This window comes from Martes martes (genome assembly GCF_963455335.1).
Source record: "Martes martes genome assembly, chromosome: 7".
Lineage (NCBI taxonomy): Eukaryota > Metazoa > Chordata > Mammalia > Carnivora > Mustelidae > Martes > Martes martes.
In genome coordinates this window covers 42,533,629-42,557,857 of record NC_137894.1, presented here as the reverse complement: position 1 = coordinate 42,557,857, position 24,229 = coordinate 42,533,629, and the positions used below count along the sequence as shown (strand labels likewise).

Genomic DNA, 24,229 nt, shown 5'->3' with positions numbered 1-24,229 from the left:
AGCACAATGGTCTTTATACACTTTAGATAAAATTTTAGTTCTTTGAAACAGACTAATTTGAATTATATCAAAAAGCAAATGTGAGAATCAGGTATTAGTGAGTTATCCTGTGTGGTGTGTAGAGTAACAAATAATAGCTTTCTTTAGGACTCTGAAAGATATAGCATCTGTTTCTATCTAGAAGATCTGATTCCTGTGTATGTAAATTTTTTGTTTTTCTTTCTAGCTTTTATTTATGAAACATTATTTTTCTTTTAGTTGCATTTAAGTCTGTCCTTGGGTAGTGGAGGTGAAGAGTCAGACAAAGAAAAACAGGAAATGATTGCGATTCATTCTGTCAATCTGCTATTGAAAAGCATAGGTGCTACTCTGACTGATGTGGATGACCTAATATTCAAGTAAGATTTATGTTAAAGTAGATGGGGAGGGTTTTCTACCAAGGTTATGTTTCTGGATGTTACTTCTGCCCAAGTGGGCTAGAATGTTAGCTTAGAAAATGCTAATTCTCACTGTATTTGAAGCTTGGCCCCTTTCTAATTATGCATTTTAGGTAATGCTTATTTTACTCTTAAAAGAGTTTTGTATTTTCTTCAGTTATTCAATGTTGATAATACATGAATATAGAATAAAAATGGAGTTATTTTAGTAGTAGCTTATAAATTGACCATGTTTTAAAGCAGACTTATATTTAGAAATATGTAGCAGTATGGTGAGATTTCAGTATAATTGTATAGAAAAGTATAGAAAATAACTCTTTGTGGCATTTAATCTGAGAATACTTACATGTGCTAGACATATGTGAATTCAATGAATGTTTATTGAATATTGAGCAATGATATTGGAACAAGTAGTTCCTTTGGAGAGAAAAAAAACCCATTTGTATTATTTCCACCTTATATACATATCAAATTTCGTAGGGATGGAAGGATTAAATATAAAATTCAAATGAAAAAGACTGAGGAAGATATCAATGTTAATTGTCAAATCTCGAGTAAAGGAAGTCTTCTCAGTGTAAAAGCAATGGGAAAACCTGCAGTGGAAAATACAAGATAGATTTGACTACATAACAATTAAACACTTCACAAAATAAAATCAGTGGAAACAATTAGAAAATGAATTGGGAAAATATAATGACGAGTATGACAGAGAGAAGATTGATAGTCTTAATATTAAACATTGATAAGACAAACCTAAAGATTCCATTGCCGGGGCACCTGGGTGGCTCAGTCATTAAGTGGCTGCCTTCAGGTCAGGTTATGATCCCAAAGTCTTGGGATCCAGCCACTGCTTGGTGGCAGGAAGCCTCCTTCTCCCTGTTGCACTCCTCCCTGCTTGTGTTCCCTCTCTCGCTGTGTCTCTCTCTGTCAAATAAATAAATAAAATCTTAAAAAAAGAAGATTCCAGTGCCATAATTGCTAGCAGACAATAAGGGAGAATTTGCAAAAGGGAAGATACAGCAGCTGATAGATATTTGAAATGGTCAGCTTTATCATTTGTCATGTAATATATGCAAATTAAAGCAAATTATCAAAGATTTCAAAATATGAATCATCAATACTAGAGAGGGTTGGGTCTAATAAATGGGAATTTTTAACTATTTGTATGAGTGGAGAGATTTTGTATATCTTTATCTATATATATTTATACATATCTCAAAGCCTCAAATTTTTTTTAGTAGTTTTTAACTCTGTAATTCTTCTGTTGGGAATTCAGTCCAAAAAATAATCATGAAATACAACCAAAGAGTTATATTCAAAATTTACGTATGGCAGTCCTAATTATTATTGTCAAGATTTGGAAATGTCTGACAGTGGGAGAATTGTTTTGTTATGACACTTCCACATGATGGAATGCTAAGCATCCATTAAAAATGGTTACATAGAATTTTGAAAACCTGAGAAATACTTATTCACAATATTGATTGTAAAAATGCATACAAAATGTTTTAAATATTTTTGAATTGGTTAGAAAAGAAATCAAAGTGGGAAAATGTCAATTAAAAAAAACTAAAAAATCCACTGTATGATGAGATTATGGTTGAGTTTTTCAACCTTTTTACTCTTTGTATATTTACAAAAGACTTGTGTGAGAATGTGCTACTTTTTTTTTTTTAAGATTTTATTTATTTATTTATTTGACAGAGAGCACAAGTAAGCAGAGCGGCAGGCACAGGGAGAGAGAGAAGCAGGCTCTCTGCTGAGCAGGGAGACTGATGCAGGGCTCGATCCCAGGACCCTGGAATTGACTTGAGCCGAAGGCAAATGCTTAACCTACTGAGCCACCCAGGCACCCGAGAGTGTGCTACTTTTATAGTAGTTTTGTTACCATGAAATGAAGATCTCAAACATAAAATATATGTGGCAGATCTACAAATCGAACTGTGAAGGATTAGCAATGATTAATTTATCATTGAAATTTTAAGTCTCTTTCTTTCAGAATGTAATCATCGTGCCTTTGAATCTTTCTTTCTCCTCCCAGACTTGCTTATTATGAACTTCGGTATCAGTTTTATAAGAGAGATCAGCTCATGTGGAGTGTTGTTAGACATTACAGTGAACAGGTAATTTCCTGTCATAGTAGCTAACAAGGAATATACGTCATAAAGTATCAGACAAAACATTTGTATGTGATGGCACATTGTGCAAAATCATTTATCTAATTTACTTCAATTTGCATTCTTATTACTTCATAGTTTTCTTGAATGATTAATTTCTATGTCTTTAGTTCTTTCCCCTCTGTATAAAAGCTTTTGAAATTTTCCTCTGGTGCCTTTTTTCCTTTGCAATTATACATTTGCCACTTTGGGAAAGAATACTGATGTAGGAGGCATCACACTTATTTCGTAAATGTCTCCAGTTTCTCAGCACAGTCTAATAGAGTCAGGAGAGGAATTCTAGGCCAGGCTCTTTTCCACGCCTCAGTTATTCCATGGCTTGAATTGGATGCAGAGGCGTAGTAATTGTTTTCAGGGTGGTAGGGTACCATTGTTGCGCCATGGAACTTCAGGGCGGCTGTACCCTTTCCTGACTCTGCTGGAAGGTCTTTTCTCCTACAGTATAGATAGACATTATGGTTATCACGTGTTCAAATAAGGATGTATTTTCATTTGTGTTTTGTTTTGGTTATTTATTATTTCCCCATCTGGTTTCATAGTAATAGTGATAGTAACATAATAATAAAAATAAGTAAAAAATAATTTAAAAATAACTGTTATTGAATTATATATTCATTTAATATGTGTACTCAGCCATGCAAAGTCAGTGTAATCTACCTCTCATTTTTTATGAGAAGACTGAGGCCCAATTATAGAGACTAACTGAGCTGTCCAAGATTACATAGCTGATAACTGGCAGACTAGCATAATGTCTGGCACATAGTGAAAGATCAGTTAATGGATATAGTTATGGTTATTCTGCATTGATTTCTTTTAACAATATCATGTAGTCTCTCCTTTCTTCCCGAGGCATCACGATATGGTTTCTTACAAGAGTAGTAAAGGACTTACTGTATGTTTTTTTCTCTTTAGTTCTTGAAACAGATGTATGTCCTTGTATTGGGCTTAGATGTGCTTGGAAACCCATTTGGATTAATTAGAGGTCTGTCTGAAGGAGTTGAAGCTTTTTTCTATGAACCCTTCCAGGTATTGATCTTTTATTTATTTTAAGTGTAGGTATAGAAATTGTTATTCTATTTTTTCAATGACAAATAAGTTGTATTTTAAGTGTATCTGGGAATTGAATAATGTTCAGATAACAAAAATACATGAACATCAAATTTATTTAAAATTATGTGAGATGACTTTAAAAGACTGTGGTAGAGTTAATCGAGCACTTCTAGTGTCTGGGCGATAAAACATGCCCACATTTTCCAGGATTTCACATGGTTATAAGGAAGAATGCTAGGTACATTAACACCATTTCAAGGCTGTTTCACCACTATGGAAAGGACTCAGGGGATAAGAAAAGCTGACTTCGTTTTGTATTCAAGCTTTCCTCTAACCTGTTTACCTCCATTGGGTGGAGGAACTCAGGAACCCTACGTAGTGAGGGTTTAACAGGACAACACAGTATTTCTCCGGCAGTATTTGAGTTAGAGGGTGAAAACTGGTATCACGGTGTTTGTGGATCTTTACAGATTCTCTGTCTTCACGGAAACCCTGAAATATTAGATGAAAAAATCTTAAGATTATTTAAATTTTAAATAACAAATTTTTCTCTTTTTTCTTTTCTTTTTTTGGTCAGGGTGCTGTTCAAGGCCCTGAAGAATTTGCTGAGGGGTTAGTGATTGGAGTAAGAAGTCTCTTTGGACACACTGTCGGTATGGATCACATATTTGTATATATAAATATACGTATTTTTATTGTAATTATTCTAAAATGCGTTGTTTATGGAAAATAAAGAGGATCAGTTTTCTGATAATCCCTTTTAAAAGATGTGTTCCCTTTTTCTTAAATGGAAAATAACAGACTTGCTGGGTTTATTTATATGTCTTTGTAGCATTGGATCAATGTGCTTTTTTCTATACAATACTTTTAAGAACAGTTTTAGGTTTACAGAAAAATTTTGGAGAATCAGTGTACTTTGAATAGTTTCATTCTTCTTGATAAATGGGAAATGATAAAAATACATTTCTGTATGTTTGTATAGGAGAGAGAATCTGAAACATTTGTTTAAAGCAATGCCGTGCCGTATACTGTGTTAATGGTCTTTGAACAACAATGTGACTGACTTCTCTGGGTCTTCCGATAGGTGGTGCAGCAGGAGTAGTATCTCGCATCACCGGTTCTGTTGGAAAAGGTTTGGCAGCAATTACAATGGACAAGGAATATCAACAAAAAAGAAGAGAAGAGATGGGTCGACAGCCTAAAGATTTTGGAGACAGTCTGGCCAGAGGAGGAAAGGGCTTCTTGCTTGTAAGTCTCTTACAGAATCTTCAAGAAGCCGTGAAGTTTGATATACACTTTATAAATGTACTTCAAATGGTTTTTTGCAACTTGGAATATTACTTGTGAGTCGAGGTCTGTCACAGTAGCAGTGGTAATATTGTGTACTTTTCTGCTCTCCTTCCCCAATATCACTATCGCATCTATTCCCCAAATCCCAGACTTAGTTTGGCACTTGGGCTGGAGTGAGAGCTCTGTGATGATGGCCAGTTAGCACTCTTCTGGAAGGCAAAGAAGCAAAGCAGAGAGAAATATTGTACCTGATGGTAACTAGAGAGAGGAGGAGTTGTTCTGGTCAGTATCATCAGTTGACCATTTCTGCGGAAGGAGAGGTATACAAGCTAAGTGTTTGTAAACCAGGAACTGCCTTTCACTGTTTGTCGGTACTTTAAAAATTATACAGGTAATATATGAATATTCTCCATATAAGTGATTATAAGAACTTGTAAGTTCTCCTTTTACTAAGTAATGGGAATAGTATAGGTAAAGCTATAAGGTACTATTTGATCACCCTCGCCTCTTCCCAGAAATACCTAATCTTCTCAACAGTGTGTATACTTCAGTTCTTTTTCTGTGCATTTCTATAATGTACAGGTGGTTTTATTTACTGCCATTACTTGGCAAGTGTTAAGAATGTATAAACGTATTACTGTTTTAATTTTGGAAATAACTTCAGGAACTGTAACTTCTGTGTTTATACCAGGGTTGTATGTTGTCTAATTGAAAGTGCCTTACTTGTCAAGCTATTTTCATGCTTCACAGTTCCCTTCATTTTCAGTTTTCCACACTTCTGCTAAATTACAAAGTAATTTCATTAAAATTTATCTTAGATTTTAGGGATTATTTGGGTCGACTCATTCATTTTACTGGTATGGAAACTGAGGTTTAAAGAGAGTGAATCAATTGCCCATGGTTACATAGCTAATTGGTGCCAGAGCTAGATGTAGAATCTTTTCGTCTGATTTCCCATTCTTTCTGTTATGTAACTTCTACAAAGTGCTTTTGTTTAAAATTTGATATTGTATAATATTTTAAAAATCATGAATAATATTTAATATTATTAAATATATTAATATATCTTATATCATTAAATATATTAAATATAAATGTGTTTGATATTTTAAAAATCATAATATTTAAAATCATATTTTAAATATTTTAATATTTTAAAATTTTTAATATTTTAAATATTTACTATTTTAATATTTTAAATTTAATATTTTAAAAATCATCATAATATTTTAAAAATCACTTAGGTGCATGTTCACTTTATCAAGGAAGTCCTCATTTTTTAAAAAAGTTATTTCTAGTATGTATGTAGAGACCTCTAGTGGTTGACTTAAAATTAAGCACCTTCCATTCAGGTTTATGATTGATCTGTCTTTCAGGGAGTTGTTGGTGGAGTGACTGGGATAATAACAAAACCTGTGGAAGGTAAGTTGAGAATGTATCCTTCCAGTGAAAAGTCTGAGGAGTTTATATATAATAAACACAAGAGATGTTATTGCTACTAGTTATATGAGAGAATTTCTGATTTCATGTTCATGGTCTTAAATTGTTTTTTAATGAAAGTACTTTCAGAAAGTTGAAAGGGTCTAATAAGTAATGGACTCTGACTCAGACTTTGAGTGTTATTTTCAGCAGGATAATATTAAGGTAGGTTCCTTTAGGTCCTCAATAGCAATTGATTCATTTTTTTTTAATCCTGTTAAAAAAGTACTTTATTCAGTCAAAACCCCTTCTTTGCAGAAATTGACAAACTGATTCTACAATGTGTATGGGAATTCAAGTGGCCCCAGATAGCTGCACCAATCCTGAAAAAGAACCAAGTTAGAGAACTTATACTGTCCAATTTATAACTTACCATAAAGGTGTAGTAGCTAAGGTAGTGTGTTACTGGCATGTGGTTAGACATACAGATCAGTGGAATAGATCTGAGATTCCAGAAATAAACATAATAAAAACTTTGTGGTCAATTGATCTTCAACAAGGGTGCCAAGATAATTCCACGAAGAATTACCTGTTCAACAAATGGTGCTGGAACACCTGGATATAAACATAGAATTAATGTGTCTGGCAACAACTCCACTTCTAGGTATATACCCAAGAGAAAAGAAAACATAAGTTCACTCAAAAACTTACATATAGGGGCGCCTGGGTGGCTCAGTGGGTTGAAGCCTCTGCCTTCGGCTCAGGTCATGATCCCAGGGTCCTGGGATTGAGCCCCACATCGGGCTTTCTGCTGAGCAGACAGTCTGCTTCCCCCTCTCTCTCTGCCTGCCTCTCTGCCTACTTGTGATCTCTGTCAAATAAATTTTTTTTTTTAAATCTTAAAAAAAAACTTACACAAAAATGTTCACAGAACATAATAGTCAGAATGTGGTAGCAACCTAAATGACTATCAACTAAAGCATAATTAAACAAAAGGTGGTATTCCTTAAAATGGGATAGTATCCAGCTGTAAAAAGAAATCAAATGCTGATACAATTACAAGATGGATGAACCTCGAACACACGTTGCTAGGTGAAAACAGCCAGTCACAAACACCACATATTGTTTAAGTCTATTTGTAGGAAATGTCCAGAATGGGCCAATCCACAGAGATAGAAAGTAGGTTAGTGGTTGCCTAGGTCCAGGGATTAGGGAGGAAGGAGCTAAATTGCACAGGACCAGGAGAAGATGGGTTGGGGGAAGTGGAGAATGATGCTAATGGTCATGGGTTTCTTTTTGAGATGATGTAAATTTTCTAAAATTGATTGTGGTGATGGTTGCGCACACTAAAATACCAAAAACATTTAATTTGTACATTTAAATTGGTGAATTATATGGCATATTAATTATAATTCAGTGAAGTTCTTATACTTTTAAAAAAGTACACTGCTTGAAAAATCTCCTGATGGTAGACAGAAAGAAAAAAATTTCAGGTCATTTCTGAAACCTTCGATTCTTAGGGTCTAAGAATCAGTGATGGTAAAAACTTGTGTGTGACTCAGGATGACTTGAAGGATATGGGCCCTGCTTCTGGAGTTTCTGATTCAGGAGGTCTGGGGCAGGGCCTAATAATGTGTGTTTTTAACACACTTTGAAAACCACTGTTTTTTTTTACATGTTAGGATTAAATTTAACTTCTTTAGAAAACCCCTGGGTAAAACATTTCTATATTTGGCTCAGGATTTCATTGAGTTCAAACTTGCTAATTTTAAAATATCTTTATACATTCATTTTCCTTGGTTCTACGAAGGTGCCAAGAAGGAAGGAGCTGCTGGATTCTTCAAAGGAATTGGAAAGGGGCTTGTGGGTGCTGTGGCTCGTCCAACTGGTGGAATCATAGACATGGCCAGCAGCACCTTCCAAGGAATTCAGAGGTAATTAGGTGCACATACCATGTGCAAGGTATGTGTCTGTGTGCTAATGGTTGCTAGAAATACATAAACAGGTTAAAACTTGGCATGCTCTTCAGGATGTTGAAGTAAAAGTGAAAGTTATGACTGGTTCACAAAGTGGGGTGCCACCAGAGAGGAGTAAGAAGAGACAGTTTTTATGGTTCACTTTCTCTTTTGTTCAACAAATGTTGATTGGTACCTACTATATGCCAGGCGCCCTGTGCTAGCTGGTTGCACAAAGAGTGCACAGCCTCGTCTGTGCCTTTGTTATTTAATTTTATTTTCTTACAGAAAGGTGGGGGAACTTGGAGTCCAACAGATTTGGTTTTAATACTTGTCACATTATAATGGGCACATTATTTAAAATTACTCTGTTTTTATCAAAATTGATGTAGTATGGAATGTAGTACAGTATTTAATCTACATGTGTATTTGTATGTGTTATTTTGAAAGATTCTTAGGTATTTTCTTATATTTACTCTGCTGCCTTATACAGAGCAGCAGAATCAACTGAGGAAGTGTCCAGGCTCCGTCCCCCCCGTTTCATCCACGAGGATGGCATCATTCGCCCATATGAAAGACAGGAATCTGAGGGCTCTGATTTATTTGAGGTATAAATTCTCTTCTTCACGGTCATGGGTAAAATTTAATATTAAAGATTTCTAGGACGAGGATTTCATGGGTGGTTCTTAAAGTTCCTGATTCATGAACTTCTTTAAGGATTACACCAGGGAATGTGATTTGTAGAGTAGAATTTATTATTTATTTTTTATGTTTGCATAATGTGTTAAAAGGGAATGACTGGTAATTTTTTTCTGCACAGGAACAAAGCCTTTCTGTGCAGAAAGGATAATGTTAAAAGAAGCCATAGGCATTATTACTGTTTGTGTGGTAGCTCATTTAGTTAACGGTTAACTTTGGTCTCCTACTTTATAGCTAATTATGGGAATTCCACTGCTTCCTTTTCTCCCAGCCAAATTAATCTTTGGATTACTCTGTAAATCTAGATTTATTCAGGTAAACAGAAGCCGAAGGAGAGGAAAAAAAAAGATTATGCACAATTACAGTCTTTTTAAACCTTAAAAATATTTCAAGGTGGATTTTTTGGCTTTTTAGTTTTAACTTTACTACATTTAAATAATATATACATATGTAAATTGCTTTTCTTCCTTGACTGGAATTCCCTTCCCCCAAAAATGTATTAATATTTTCCTACTTTGACTTCAAAATAATACAACTCTTCATTGTTCTTAGCCTTTGGTTTTTATTGTATGTGATTACATTTTATCTTTCTGCATGCTTCTAACTTTATTTTCTTTCTTTTTCTGCCTACACAGCAAGAACCGGAAATACAGGAGTAAATGTTTCCTATACTACTACTTGATTTCATCCTTAAAAATCAAAACAAACTGTGGTATTAATTGACTGTCTTTGATTTATTTAGATTGAGTGTTCATTTCAGTGAACTTTTCTTTACAACTCTCCCCTTTCTCTCAAATTTTTATCGTAGTGACTTGACTACACACAAAGATTATTACTGGTAATACTGCACAGTAATAAGGGATCAGTATAAAAGATTTAAGTGTGTAGGAAATTAACACTCCTCTTTTTTTAGTTGGTGAAAGACTTTCTTGTGTCCAGAAGCAGACAATTTTACTATCATTTTCAAAATTTTATCTTTTCTTGCGGTATTCATGTACTTTCAGGTAAAGTTGAAAAATAAGGACAATTCTCATGTCCAGTCTATTACGTCTTCTTTACATTTGCGAGTCGTGATGATGGAATTACATAATTATGTTTCACATTTCACACGATATTGACTCAGATTATTGGGCTGTTAACGGGGGCATGTGTTTTAATAATTGAAATATAAGTTGCTGTTGATCTGGCCTTAGACCTCATATAAGAGTTGAGACATGAATTTTGAGGTTTTCCTTAATCTCTTTTTTCCTTTTTTACCTCTCAGTACTCTTGCTGGTCAAACAACAATCATTTTATAATTATATTATATACGTTTTCAGCCATTAGCATTTTTGCTTTTCAGAACCTGAATCTCCTTGTTGATGATACTTAATTCACAATTAGTGTTTTAATTGACATAAACAGAAGTTGAACATGTAATTAGGCAAATTATTTATGTGTCCCCTGAATTTATAAATATCTTTATTTTTTATAGATATCTTTATTTTTAAAAACCAATCATTTTTGTTTTCAAGTTCTTAAAGAGGATTTGTTACCTTAGTGAAAACAAAAATAATTCTAAACTATTATTTTGAAATTAGTACCCTCATAGTTAGTTCTGAAAATAAGTTGTGCTTTGATTTCTCTCCTTATTATGAATGATAGAAATGTTTGATTTGATTTAGCAGCATCTTATCTGGCAACTTTCATTCTTTTCCCCAAAATTGAAACCAAAGTATACACTTACATTTAATGTGCCATCCATTTAGAGAGAGTGAAACTGCTGACATATGACTGTTCAGTTGGATTATATACTGTTTAAACTGCAGTTACCAAAAAGAATAAATTGAATCCTTCTTATTTAAAACAAGGACTTTAAAGAAGAAAGAATGACAGCAGCCAAAGATCAGCCGAAAACCATAGCTGACAAACTTTTCTTGTGCCTAGATAATAGAGGGTTGGCAAAAATGTCACCGCATGTACAGTTTCTCTGAGAACCAAGCACAATAACTAATTCAAGATGCTGTCTTAAATCATCACTAATAATTAGCCTTCCTTCTTAGGTAAAAGTAACGATTTTTAATTTTCCTGGATTTATTACAATTTTAATAAGATTTGACTTTTGGGAAATTGTATAACTTGTTTAAATTTTTTTCTTATGGTTTATTTTTTGTTTGTTTAGCTCTTTATGTTATTAACCTTGTGATTTCCCTTTTTACAACCACATGTTCCTAAGCACAAAATTCAAGTAACTTTTTATTATTTTAGCTAAATATATCTTGTCTGGTTTATTAGTTTTTGTTGTGATATCAGACAGCCTTTTAAACTTTAATATATTATTATAGTTATGGGAAAAAAATAGAATGGTTGTACATTACTGAGAGGACTTGGTAATTTTTTTCCATGGGTGACAGGATACACATGGATAGTTAAATTCAGGCTATTTCATTCCTTGCCTGTCTTACTATAATCACTTACATATGAAGTATTTATTGATTATCTAAGCTGTGCTGGATATACAAAAGAAATAAGACTTCAGTCCTTAAAGGACCAAATATAACAAAACATGTAAATATTGAAGAGCACTATAGTGTAAAATTCTGTCCTCCCAGCTGTTACTGTAACGTGGGTACATTCTAAATAATATATTTGGGAATCTTTTCATTTACCCGCTATTCTTTTTCCTTTGAGTATTGCTCTGTATTCTTTACTCAGCTTTGAAAGTTACTAAATCATATACTGTGTTTTCATAGGATATACTTTACTGCTTATCCTTTGTTCTCCTAAGATAATTACTGTTTATGCATGCATATATATGTACACATACACACATATATAGCCAGTTTTGTTTAATATTCTTTTGGCTCACATAGTTATGACTTTATAATATTTTAAATGGTGTTCATTACTTTTTTATTTTAATTATATTTTCCCATTTTCATAGAAATGCTTCATTCTTAATTCTTGCATTACCATCTCTTGAAGTAACTTTATAGTATGTATTTGACCATTCCAAGTTGTTGGCATTAAAGATGCTTCTGTTATTTTACTAACAGTAATAATTCTGTGATAAACATCATTATACAAATTGCTTTTTCGTGTATTATTTCCTTAGACTTTACTTGAAAATATTGAATGCTCTTGCTAAAATATTGTAAATTCTTCAAGTTGCATTTTGGGAAGGGAGAGTGAATATTTTATCAGCTAATCTGGTTTCCTGCTACCATCAGTGACTGAATATCTTAATCTGATCTCAGAGTGTAGTGGATTTTAATCGTGCTGAAAACAGTTTCTGTAGTGTAGTATGATGATAAATTATGCTTTAAAAGCTTTCAGTGGCTCAAAGCACAACAGCCTGAGAACTTTAATGAAAATGCCTACAAGATGGAGAGTGGGTAGTATTTCTTTTACACTGCATCTCAGATCTAAATATTTTAACATTTAAATTTCAAAGCTGAAAATAAATGTACTGAATTGTTCTATTCATTTCCCATTTTCTCTTCATTAAACAACTTAAGGTATAAATGTTAAAAGGTTTTAGCTAATTCTCACAGACAAGATGTAAAACAAGTGACTTAAATCCCACTTTTCTCTAAGACTCATTCTGAGGATGAGATCCCACTTCTTTGGGGATTCATCTTCTGTGTTCCTTGCCTTTCATAATTGTCAAGGAATGACTGAACCGAAGATTTTTGAAAAAATGTGTATGTGAGCATTGAAATAACAACAAATGTGCTTTCTCTGCTTGTGATTATTATTGATTATGTTATCCTTTTAATAATATTGATGTTGTATTCTTGGTTATAAATGTTTCAGTCTTATTTATTGGGTATGTTTATGTTCTGTAGTTTCATATACATTATATCATCTATCTTTAATCATGCATTATAGATAATGTCAACAATATTTCATTAGCATTGATTATAAAAAATAACTCATTCATTTTTTAATGTGTGCTAATTCAAATCACAATAGTTTGGAGGTAGTTGAAATGAAAATAAATGTATTTTAATGTGCTGCTATTTATACTTGAATTACTTATGCCTGTTTATTGTCTTTAGCAATAAATTGTGCCAGCTATTTGAAATCTTAGAAATTCTTCATGTTTGTGTTAATATTGACGTTATGTTTTCTTTTCTATCAAGAATATAATTTGTTACATACATGTACTTTTCATGCATGTTAAACCTATAAGACCAAATACTCAAAAACACTAAATATCAGTTATCTTGGAATTTTATTATGTGTATATCTATCTCTGTGTAAATCAGTGGTTCTTAACCTCTGAGAAGGTTCACAGACCGCTTAAAAAAATCTGTTGAAAAATATGAACCATTCTCTGAAAAAAGTTGCAGAACCACATTTTCAAAATGTTACATGCTATTTTAGGTGGTTCATAGACTTCTCAGAGTCCTTCCATGGACCAGAGATTAAGAAGCCCTGTAATGTTAATGTCACCTTATATAAGTGTATGTTCATATTCCATTAATGAAAATCTGTGATTATTTCTGCTAGATATTTTTAAACCTGGGTTATCACAGGATGAGGTGTATTTTATCAGAAGATCACTTAGTAAGCATTTAATACAGATCTGTCTGTTAAGGCACAGTGGAAGTTAGTTTATGAATATGCTGTGAATATTTTTCTAGCTTCATGTGCCAGTATTGTGCTTTCGTTTCTAATAATTTTTTTCCTAACTAGCACTGTTACTATAATTAACTAATATATAGTGTTGGAAATACTATTTGGATGCTTGTACTATGCAAATCTTGAGTCTTGTTTTCTTTTCAGAATCGTATCAAAAAGTTAGAAGGAGAGACTTATCGATACCACTGTGCTATTTCTGGAAGCAAGAAGACAATTCTTATGGTTACAAATAGGTATTAACTTCAAGTGACATTTTTCCAAATGCAAACTACATAGATGATAAGAATTTTGAAAACTTAAATGGCAGAGGATTTAGAGAACTATACTTAAATTGTAAAATGTTCATTGTCTTTAAATCACAAAAATACAGTCTAGATGGGTCCTTTGAGGTTATCCGTTCCAACACTCTCATTTTGGAGATGTTGAAACTGAGACTCTGTATGGCTTAGGGGGTTATCCCAGTTACATAGCTACTGAGTGGAGTCTAGAATGGACCTCATAGGTGTAGTAGTCATACTGTTGCATGTGAACTGTAAATCCAGCTATGGAGACTGAATTCATGAATCACTTTTTCTTACTAGGTTTTATTTTAGATGATTAGCATACCTTTTTTAAGGGTGGTATTATTTCTGTGTGTTTTTTCTAATTTTTTTCTAAGTGTCTTGGGAGTGGTAGATAATTTTTCCAAATAAAAGAACTTAAACTACTAGGTTAATTTGCCTGAGATTTTTTCCTATATCACTTATTTCAAAGTGACTATTATATGTTAATAGTTTTCAAAACCTTCTAAGTTATGTATTTCATAGGACTAAGAGTACTTACGGTAGGCGAAAATCTGTATTAGATTCCTTACTACTGCATCAAAATATATTTGGGTGGGAAAAAGAAAAAGGAAAACTAGAATGACAGGATTCTGACTTAAACCACAAGCTTTTTCAGGGAGTTAACTAGTCATATGATTTGCCATTAAGTAAAAATATTCACAAGACAATCTAAAAAGTGGTTTTTACTGATTGGACAAGTAATCATTTATTTTTTGTGCCCATAATTTTATATTTTATCTATTAAACTAAGCCAAAAACAGAGTTTATTTGTATCATATGTTGTACTTAGCTGCAAGTGGCAGTATATTAATTCATTTAAAAATTGTATAGCTTTTATGTAATTCAACACTATGTGATGGAAATCAGTTAGGGGTTTTGGCGGGTTGTTGTTTCTGGTAATACTTAATACTTTATTTTTTAAAAAAGATTTTATTTATTTATTTGACAAACAGAGATCACAAGTAGGCAGAGAGGCAGGCAGAGAATGGGGGGGAAGCAGGCTCCCTGCTGAGCAGAGAGCCCAATGCAGGGCTTGATCCCAGGACCCTGAGATCATGACCTGAGCTGAAAGCGGAGGCTTAACTCACTGAGCCACCCAGGCACCCCTATACTTAATACTTTAGAACTTGTTTGATTTAGGTATTTTGTGGGACTATTATTGTACACATTATATATCTGGGTTTTCTTCAGGTAGAACAAAAAATCTTAGTAATTTTAAATCTAGTCACTTACAGAGCTTTTTGGAAGGCAGTAAAATATTTCTGACCAGTACAATGACTTAGTCTCCCTGTAGCTTTAGAAGACTCTAATAGGAAATTCTTTGATTGAGGTAATTATCATTATGCTGACCTGTTTTACCTTTAATGATTACATAAAATAGCATTTCTTCTAAAATTGGTGTTTAAAAACATAACTCATTCATTGCCAGACTTTCGCTTATTCATTGTAGATAATACAGGTCAGGAGTCAACAAAATTTCTTTAAAGGGCTGGACTGTAAATATTTAGGCTTCAGTGGCCATACGGTGTTTCCCAACTATTCAGCTCTGCCCTTGTGGTGGGAAAACAGTCATGGACAGTATGTAAATGAATGGGGGATGGCTGTGTTCCAGTAGGATCTTATTTACTAACACAGGTCATGCGCCGGATTTGGCTCACAGGCTATAGTTTGCCCACCCCTGATAAAGGCAATAATTTAAAGGATGAAAATAAAGTAACCATATATTGTGGTTTGTCTAGGACAGAGCTAGTTTGCATTTTTTGTCCCAGTGAAATTATTAGTAGCTATCCCTCTCGTTCTTAAAACTGTCCTCTTTTGAATCATAAATTATAATAACCCCTAAAAATAGCTTTTACCAGCAATCTCACCAGCCGGCTGTATATGTATTTTATAAAAACTATGTATTTCTACAGCCAGCTGCAGTATATGTATTTTGTGAAAACTGTGTGTACAAAAAAATACATTATGTATATATAACCAGCCTAGGTTTTTCACCAAACAGTGTATTATGATCATCTTCCCAGGCCATTAGATATTCTTAGACAATATGGTTTTTAATGACTGTAATATTGTTTTTATGGACATACTCTAACTTATTCAAATGTTACCTTCCTATTTGATACTCAGTGTTTTCTTCCCAATACTGTATTATTATAAACACATTTTTACAGCTGTCTTTTTTTTTCTATAATTATTTCCTTAGGATGAGTTCTTATCAGTGGAATTGCTGATTTAAAAACTGAAGATTTTTGAGAATCTTTTATATATTGCCAACTTGTTTTATCAGTACAGTTGCATTGATTTTTTTTTCCATACCACTAACAGTATAAGAGAATGCCCTTTATCCTGTGAATTTTGCTAAGACTAGTGCTATCATTTAAACCTTCTTGTTTTTGCTAAAATAATGGTCAGAAAATAGTTTTTTCTTAATTAGCATTTATTTAATTGCTAATGAGTATAAACATTTTAATACATTCATCATCAATGTATATTTCCTATTCCATGAATTGCTTTCTCATATCCTTTGTTCATTTTTTATTATTGTTGGTCTTTTTCTTACTAAATTTAAGTAACATTTTATAAATTAATATTAGCCCTTTTTACCCAATGTATTATTACTATTATGATTACTTTTTGATTTTTCCAATATATAGGACTTTTTTTTTCCATATTGAAATTCATCCAAAATTTGGTCTGAATTTTTTTCCTTATAAGTTTTTAGAAGGAAAAAATGAGTTCTCAGGACCCAAATTTATTAGGCTATATCTCCACTAGTTGGTCCTAACTCCTGCTTAGTATTTTATTTTAGTAATCTTCATTAGGAAATTGTTCTCTGAATAGACATTTTTTTAAACCATGTGTGTTAGTCTCTATGGGCTACTATAACAAAAATTCTATAGGCAGGCAGCTTAAACAACAAATGTTTATTTCACACAGTTCTGGAGGCTGAGAAGTCCAAGGTCAAGGTGATAGCAGATTCTGTGTCTGGTGAGGGCTCCCTCCCAGTTCATAGATGACCGTCTTCTTGCTGTGTCCTCACATGGCAAAGTGGTGAGGGAGTTTTCTCAGGCCTCTTTTATAAGGGTATCTTTCCCATTCATGAGGGCTCCACCCTCATGATCTAATCACCTCAAAGGCTCCACCTCTAATGCCATCACATTGGGGTTGGGATTGGAAGTATGCTTTGGGGGAAGATATAAACATTCCAACCATTGCACTGTCAATGTCTGACAGAAATAGGGACACAGGTAAAAGTGGTATCTTCTGTCTCCTCCTTACCTAAAGGAAGACCTATACATTACGAGTGACATCACAGTGTGCTAGGTGCTAAGATAAAGTGATGTACAGAGACTCTGAAGACAGAGGAAAATCTCTTGGTTCAGTAAGGTGGGAAACAAGGTGCCAGGGGGATGGTGTTAGGGAGGAGGTCCTTGAGCTGTGTCTTACAGAATATGGAGTTTTCATACATGTAAATAGCAGGCAGAGGGATAAAACAGTAAGATCATTTGAAATAGCTGGACAGTAGAGTGTTGGTGGGGGAAGCACTGGGAGGTGAAGTAAGTCACAAGTGTCTGCTCATGACATCTGAAGGGTATAGATTTTATCATTAATGTGATGGAAGATTACTAATTTCTTTAAAAGTATGAATGTTTTATTTCTCATTATTGCAGCCTTTCACATATACACACAGTTCACAAGCTCCAGTAAGTGTGGAACAGGAGGAAGAGAATGAAGGAAATTTAGGGTGGTAGGAGAACAATATTATTTTTGGCATGGTCAAGAGAAGAGAATTTAAAGACGGTGGGAATGGTGAATTTGCATTTGACAGAGTGATTTGTAATAGTTATCTGTAACTCTCAGCTCTTGGGATTCTTTTCTGGAACAGGAGGCAGAAGGAATGGAATCCTCTTCTAGAGACTATTTGGAATATGGCATGGGGTTAAAGGATGTCACAAGGATGAGAAGGCACTATTGGCAGTTGTAGGCCAGGGCTAGGGATGCTGAACTTCCTGCAGTACACAGCAGTCTAAGTCAGACCTAAATTCCCATAGTTCCTCTGCTGAGAACTAAAGGCGCAGGGGTTTATTTCCATCCCCACCCTCCATCAGTCACCAAGTTCAATCAACTCTACTTTCTAAGCACCTAGAATCTAGCTTGCTCTCCCCCCTTGTTACAGATGCTGCCTTAACTGAGGTTCTCACTGTTTCCTTGTTGGACTATCATAGTAGCTTTCTACCTTGAGTGTCTGTCCCACTTCTCCTTGCTTGGCCACTAGGTCCATGGTGCTAAAATAGGAAACTTGATTGTGAAATTTCCCATTGCTTATAGAGTAAAGTCAAAATTTACTAAAATTGCAACAACAGCAACAAACCACACAAAAAAACTTCAAGATCTAACACTAAGCTAATTTTCTCACCTCTTTGTAGATCTAGTGTTCCAGCTACAGACCTCTACATTCGTCAAACCTTCCCTTTCTTTTTTTTTTTTTTTTAAGATTTTATTTATTTATTTGACAGAGAGAGATCACAAGTAGGCAGAGAGGCAGGCAGAGAGAGAGAGGAGGAAGCAGGCTCCCCGCCAAGCAGAGAGCCCGATGCGGGGCTCGATCCCAGGACCCTGAGATCATGACCTGAGCCGAAGGCAGAGGCTTTAACCCACTGAGCCACCCAGGCGCCCCAAACCTTCCCTTTCTTATACTCCTCGATATGTCATTGCTCTGCTCCCTTTGTCTGGACTATCTTTGCCCTTTCCCACCTAGAGAACTCCTTTCTTTCAAGAGTCAGCTCTTGGGGCGCCTGGGTAGCTCAGTGGGTTAAGCCTCTGCCTTCAGCTCAGGTCATGATCTCAGGGTCCTGGGATCGAGTCCCGTATCGGGCTCTCTGCTAGGCAGGGAGCCTGCTTCCTCCTCCTCTCTCTCTCTGCCTACCTCTCTGCCTACTTGTGTTCTCTCTCTGTCAAATAAATAAATAAAATCTTTAAAAAAAAAAAAAAGAGTCAGCTCTTATACCACATACTTTACCCACATAATCAGTCCCTCCTTCTGGTGCTCCAGAAGAATTTTTCTGCACACTGTGCTTCTGCACTCATCTCACTGTGCTGTCGGATATATTTACATGTTTATTTCCCTTCTAACCTAGGAGTGCCTCTCAAGCAGAAATCCTACCTTCTTTGTTTCTCCAGCACCCTGGATATTTGTAGAATTAACAGGTCCTCTACTTTCCTAGTTACGCTTTCTGTAATAGAATTTTCAGAATCAGGTATGGTTATATCAAGTAATTAATCTGAATCACACACTGGGAAATCAATGTAGATGTCCTTTAAGGATTTTGTGATTTTTCTTCTTTCCTTTTCTTTCGTCATCTTCTCCTTCCCCTCCTCCTCTTTTTGCTATTGAGTAAAATGGGATACTCACTGTGTGATATAGCACATTACTGTTAAAGTGTTCAAACCTGATATTTATTAGTCGGCCTAAAGTGAATCTTTGCTGACATTTGAGGTTTGTGACATTTCCTGCACATTCTTTCTTGACTGGAAGGCAAAAATGATTGACAGTAAAGAGCAATTAATAATTTTCCAAGTAAAACATTTTCAGGGGGCTTCTGCCTTTATTGCTTCCCAGATGAGAGTACAGCCTGTTCCTTATGTGTTTCAAAGATGATTTCAGTTTTTCGGTCAATGAAAAAAAATGACACTTTTCTGAATTTTGCAAGACTGGCAGAAGGGGAATTTTGAAAGTGTGCTGTGTTAGTTGGTAGGTGCCATATTTGCTTTCTGACAGTTAACTAGACTTTTTTTTTTTAAATGTGAAGCATACTTTTTTTTTTTTTTTAGTGCCAGGTTATATTGTTTACTGAGTACTGCCTATGACATCCAGCAGTGAAATATTAGAATAATTAACTCTTTATGACTACCTGCATGTTTTTGTTTCCTTTTGCAAAATAGGCGAGTGTTGTGTATAAGTGAAGTTGAAATCCTAGGCCATATGTCCATAGACTGGCAGTGTCCATTTGAAGATTTTGTATTTCCTCCCAGTGTCCATGGAAACATGCTAAAAATTTCATTCAAGGTAAGAAAACATGAATCACATGTTTAGAGCTAAGACTTTGTTAAATGAGTGGAAACCAATTCTTTATGGCTGTCTTTTACAGTTAACTACACAGTGTTTGAAGGATCATCATTATGATGATGATTCTATTACTATTATTAGAATATGGTGAAATGTAATGAAAGATGTGTAATCAATCTATTTCCGCACTGTATTTTTTTGATAGTCCTTGATTGTGTCAAGTGTCCAGTGAAAAAATTAGGATGTTGCTGCTTCCTTTTAGGTAGAATAAAGCATTAGTAAATACAGTTTTGTTTGTTTTTTTTACTTCACATGAGTAACTATTTTGCTGTAATCCTAGATGCCTTTTTAGGCTTTTAGGAGATTATAAATATATCTAAAACAGTCATGTTTTGTCGCATTTGGTACTTAGAGGATACTAGTACAGTATAAATATATGATAATACTCTCATGTCTTTCCTTCCCATCATTTTCTAAAGAAGAACTTGTAATTACGTAGCAAGTAATTACCAGGAATGGTACCCCTACCCTTTGCTTAGTTCTCAGGCTCACTTTACTTTGAAATGTATTATTTTTTTCATATATGATATATTATAAATTTGTTTTCACCCCTTTAAAAAAACTACAAATTGTCATTCTGAGGATGGTCATTCTTGGAGTATGTATTTTCTCCTAAACAATAATGATATTATCTCTGTTTACCAAAACTATTTAAAAGACATTTATCATAAAATTTAATAGTTAAAGATGCAGGTACTATTATCCTTAATGTTTTCTTTTCATAGAATTTTACAAAGAAGAGAAACTGTAAAATAATACCATTTTGCATTTCAGCCATACCTCATTGTAAAATGTCAAAATTGAAAGACCCCCTTGATATATGAAACATAGTTTTCAAACCAGAGAAGACTCTGTCACTCTGCATATATATTCAGTTGTCACTTTTCTTTCACATCAGTGGTGAGAATTGACTCAATGTGTTTTACATTATATAAGAATTTTATCTATCAGCCAAGAAAATGAAGGAAGGGTTTTTTGATTTGTCAGATGTGGTGAGTTATCAAGTGGTGTTTCTGTAGGCTATTTATCATAGCCTGTAGAAAGCCATTATTTTATCCAGATAGATGTGTACTCATCCGATTTCATAAATTCTAACAGCTCCCACATGGAGCCACTATCCTGTACCAAAATGATTTAGTTCTTATCATACCTGAGTATGGATATTTAGTTAGTCTGTTGGTTATAAAATAGGATTGACATTTGAACATCCAATTAAAGGATATGATTTTTTTTTCTTCCCCAGAATAATATATTTTCTCTCATTTCTTTTGAAACAGGAGCAAGGTCTCTTCCACAAAAAAGACAGGGCCAGTCATGGTTTTAGGAACATTTACTTGCGAGACACCACCACAGCAGAGGTAAACAATTTACTTTAAAGAATTCCCCCTTTTGTTTTTTGAGCTGCAAGATTTTTTAAAAAATCTGTTATAACACTAACCATTATTTCTCCCAAAAACTTTTCCAGTTTTAACTCTGGATGGATATGTGAGCTTAAAATAATATATTGTGGGCTTATGGGTAGAAGGGTCTTATTTTGCATGACACATATAGACTATGTATTCTTGTTCTTCTCTGTCAGGGCTGTGTGGAGATCTCCAACTCTTGCTTTTATGCCTTTCTCCTCTGTATAAGCCTGTACTTGTCTTTACCATTCATATTAAATATTTTATTTTACAGAAAGTATGTAATGCCATTGATGATGCATGGTCAATGAGACACCAGCAAAAACTGATGAAGCAATCATCACTGAAACTTCTCAGGCCCCAAATACCATTTTAATCACAGATCCAAGGGGGCTGCTACTGGGAGAAATACCAACCATCGGTCTTGTCTATAAATCACTCTTCCTTTCTTGCTAACAAGAATTTTCCAAGCAATCCTTTGGTTTTAGAACTTTTGTTCTAGGATGACTGGTATTGGATTTTCCATTTTCTCCCCTTAGTGGGTCAGGCCCTCAAAGAAATATTACTTGAAACTCAGAGTGAAATTTGCATTAATGTTAAGGTTGTGAAGCAAAGGGCAAGGGGCCTGTTTTTAATTAAAGTTTTTACCGAAGAACAAGAAAAGAGCTTAGAATGAGTAGTGTTCTTTAGGAGGTTTTGGACAAACCTTTGGACAAGTGTTGGATATTTTATTTAAAGGTAATTCATTCAGTAATTGAACTGAGATCATATTTTTGGTAAATCAGATAATTGATTGAACAAAAACCACTAAAGGAAGAGATGACATGTCTTCCATTTTCTTTTCATGAAAACATTATTTTTTTGGTAATAAAAACATGTTTAACTTTGCTGCTTATTTTTCTTCCTTGCATTAGGATATAAAAACATACAGAAAATCAAATCTGAAAATGTCTGTGGTCTGTGCTCTGTAATGTAGCCTTTGGAAAACTTCTGAAATTATTTACATGCTCTTTTGAAATGAATTTAAGTGGCACAAATATAACTTGCCAATATATGGAAATATTGTACTTTATGTTTTTCAAGACTCAGAAATATGAAAAGCTCAATATTTTTATATTTCTAGAAATTGTTTTTTTATAAATTGAAAGATTTTTAAGCGCATCATACACTAAGATGTAATCCTATTGCATACCTAGAAATGTATTTTAAATACTTATTAGGAAGAATGAAAAATCTTTAGTTATTTTATATATAAATAAAATTAGGCATATATAACAACACTGTGGAAAATACCTGGTAAGCATGTCCTTTGAGAGAGCAAACTTATGAGAATCAGTTCAATACAGTATTATTTTTGTCCTTTCCATATCTCACTTATGCTAATCAGAGAGTACTGCCTATAAAAGCTTTTTAAAAAATGCTTTGAAGTATTTGATTTCCTTGACTGAATCTTTACATTCACCCCTGGATTTTAACATGACATTTATCTCAAATCACTAAATTAATGATGAAAATGAAGATGTGGACATACCTAGTTTGCTCTGATTTTGTTGATATGTGCTCAGGTTTCTTCTATCTTTATTGATGTTTTTTAAGACCAGCCTTAAAACTTTTTAAATTTTTCCTAATTGGTAATTAATGTAGACTCTGAAAGAAGGATATAATAATTGATAATCTAAATATTTCATCTCTGATATAGTTATAGTGGGCTTTGCCTTTGCAACACCATTTATTTTTTTTTAAAGGAATGTGTCATATATGAAACTTCTAGCCTTAAACAGAATTTCTGTATCAGTAGTTAATCACAACTTAATACAGGGAGCATGGTAAGCAGAATTTCATAGCAAATGTGCTGGTTTTTTGTGTCTTTAAAGCTGACTTAATCAGGAATTTGAGATATTGGATTATATATTTCATAGGAATCACAGCTATTGACAATGTCCTAAATATTTAAGAAACCATATTGTACTGATGGCGTGTACAAAACATTGAACAAAAAATTTTGTAGTCCATAAATTCATCATCTCAGTTCGCTTAAAAATAAACTTACAAATGTTTGTAACTTTTTAATTTGATTTACTCCCCTGGGACAAATAATTCATTGGTAAAGTATGATGTCTTTTGTGTTTTTTAAAAATGCTTTGAGAATCAATTACTTGCATATGAACTACTGAGAGAAATAAAATATTTGGTGCGTTGTTTACAAATGTGAAAACTTTGTGGGTTTGTATTAAATATTCAAATAACACTTACCTTTCCTTTCTATGTCTTTCCCTTTTCCTCTCCCAATCCTGTAATAGTGGGGAGTTAAACTGATGCTTATGGAGTGCTTAAAAATTGCTAGTTAGGGAAAGGCTTTCGTGGAGCCCCTTTACCACATTGGAGATCTCTGGAAAGTCACCAGTGCAAGGGGACATCTTTGACAAGGACCCTGCTCCCACGCTTTGAAATCCTTGGCTGCTTTGCACTGGGTTTATGCCTTCCATGGTTTCTCTCCATCACTGATGGTGTATGGCAAGGATATGAGGACAGGCCCATTCCTGGAGACAGGAAACCGACTGGCTTGAAGATTCTTCAGTGGCCTTGTAGAATCTTTCTTAAACTGCATGGTAGTGGGAGAGGCTTCCACCACGTCTGTTTCTCTCCCCTCTGCTCCCCCCAGTCCCTCTACTAGAAGATCAGACTACGAATCTGAAGGCTCTTACAGTACCAGATTTGCAATA

The 24,229-nt window shown here is 34.1% G+C and overlaps 1 protein-coding gene across 1 annotated transcript in view; it reads left to right on the top strand.

The window, feature by feature from the left end:
- The window catches only part of VPS13C (vacuolar protein sorting 13 homolog C), a 191,705-nt gene extending 167,988 nt beyond the window's left edge, over positions 1–23,717 (top strand). Inside the window, exons 72-83 of the mRNA XM_080807819.1 lie at positions 259–398; positions 2,479–2,560; positions 3,527–3,640; positions 4,242–4,317; positions 4,749–4,912; positions 6,331–6,376; positions 8,184–8,307; positions 8,822–8,936; positions 13,798–13,886; positions 19,920–20,043; positions 21,381–21,461; positions 21,781–23,717. Coding sequence (XP_080663945.1) covers positions 259–398; positions 2,479–2,560; positions 3,527–3,640; positions 4,242–4,317; positions 4,749–4,912; positions 6,331–6,376; positions 8,184–8,307; positions 8,822–8,936; positions 13,798–13,886; positions 19,920–20,043; positions 21,381–21,461; positions 21,781–21,882 — 1,257 coding nt within the window. The 3' untranslated portion in view covers positions 21,883–23,717. The remainder of the gene's footprint in view (positions 1–258; positions 399–2,478; positions 2,561–3,526; positions 3,641–4,241; positions 4,318–4,748; positions 4,913–6,330; positions 6,377–8,183; positions 8,308–8,821; positions 8,937–13,797; positions 13,887–19,919; positions 20,044–21,380; positions 21,462–21,780) is intronic.
- The last annotated feature ends 512 nt before the right edge of the window (positions 23,718–24,229 follow it).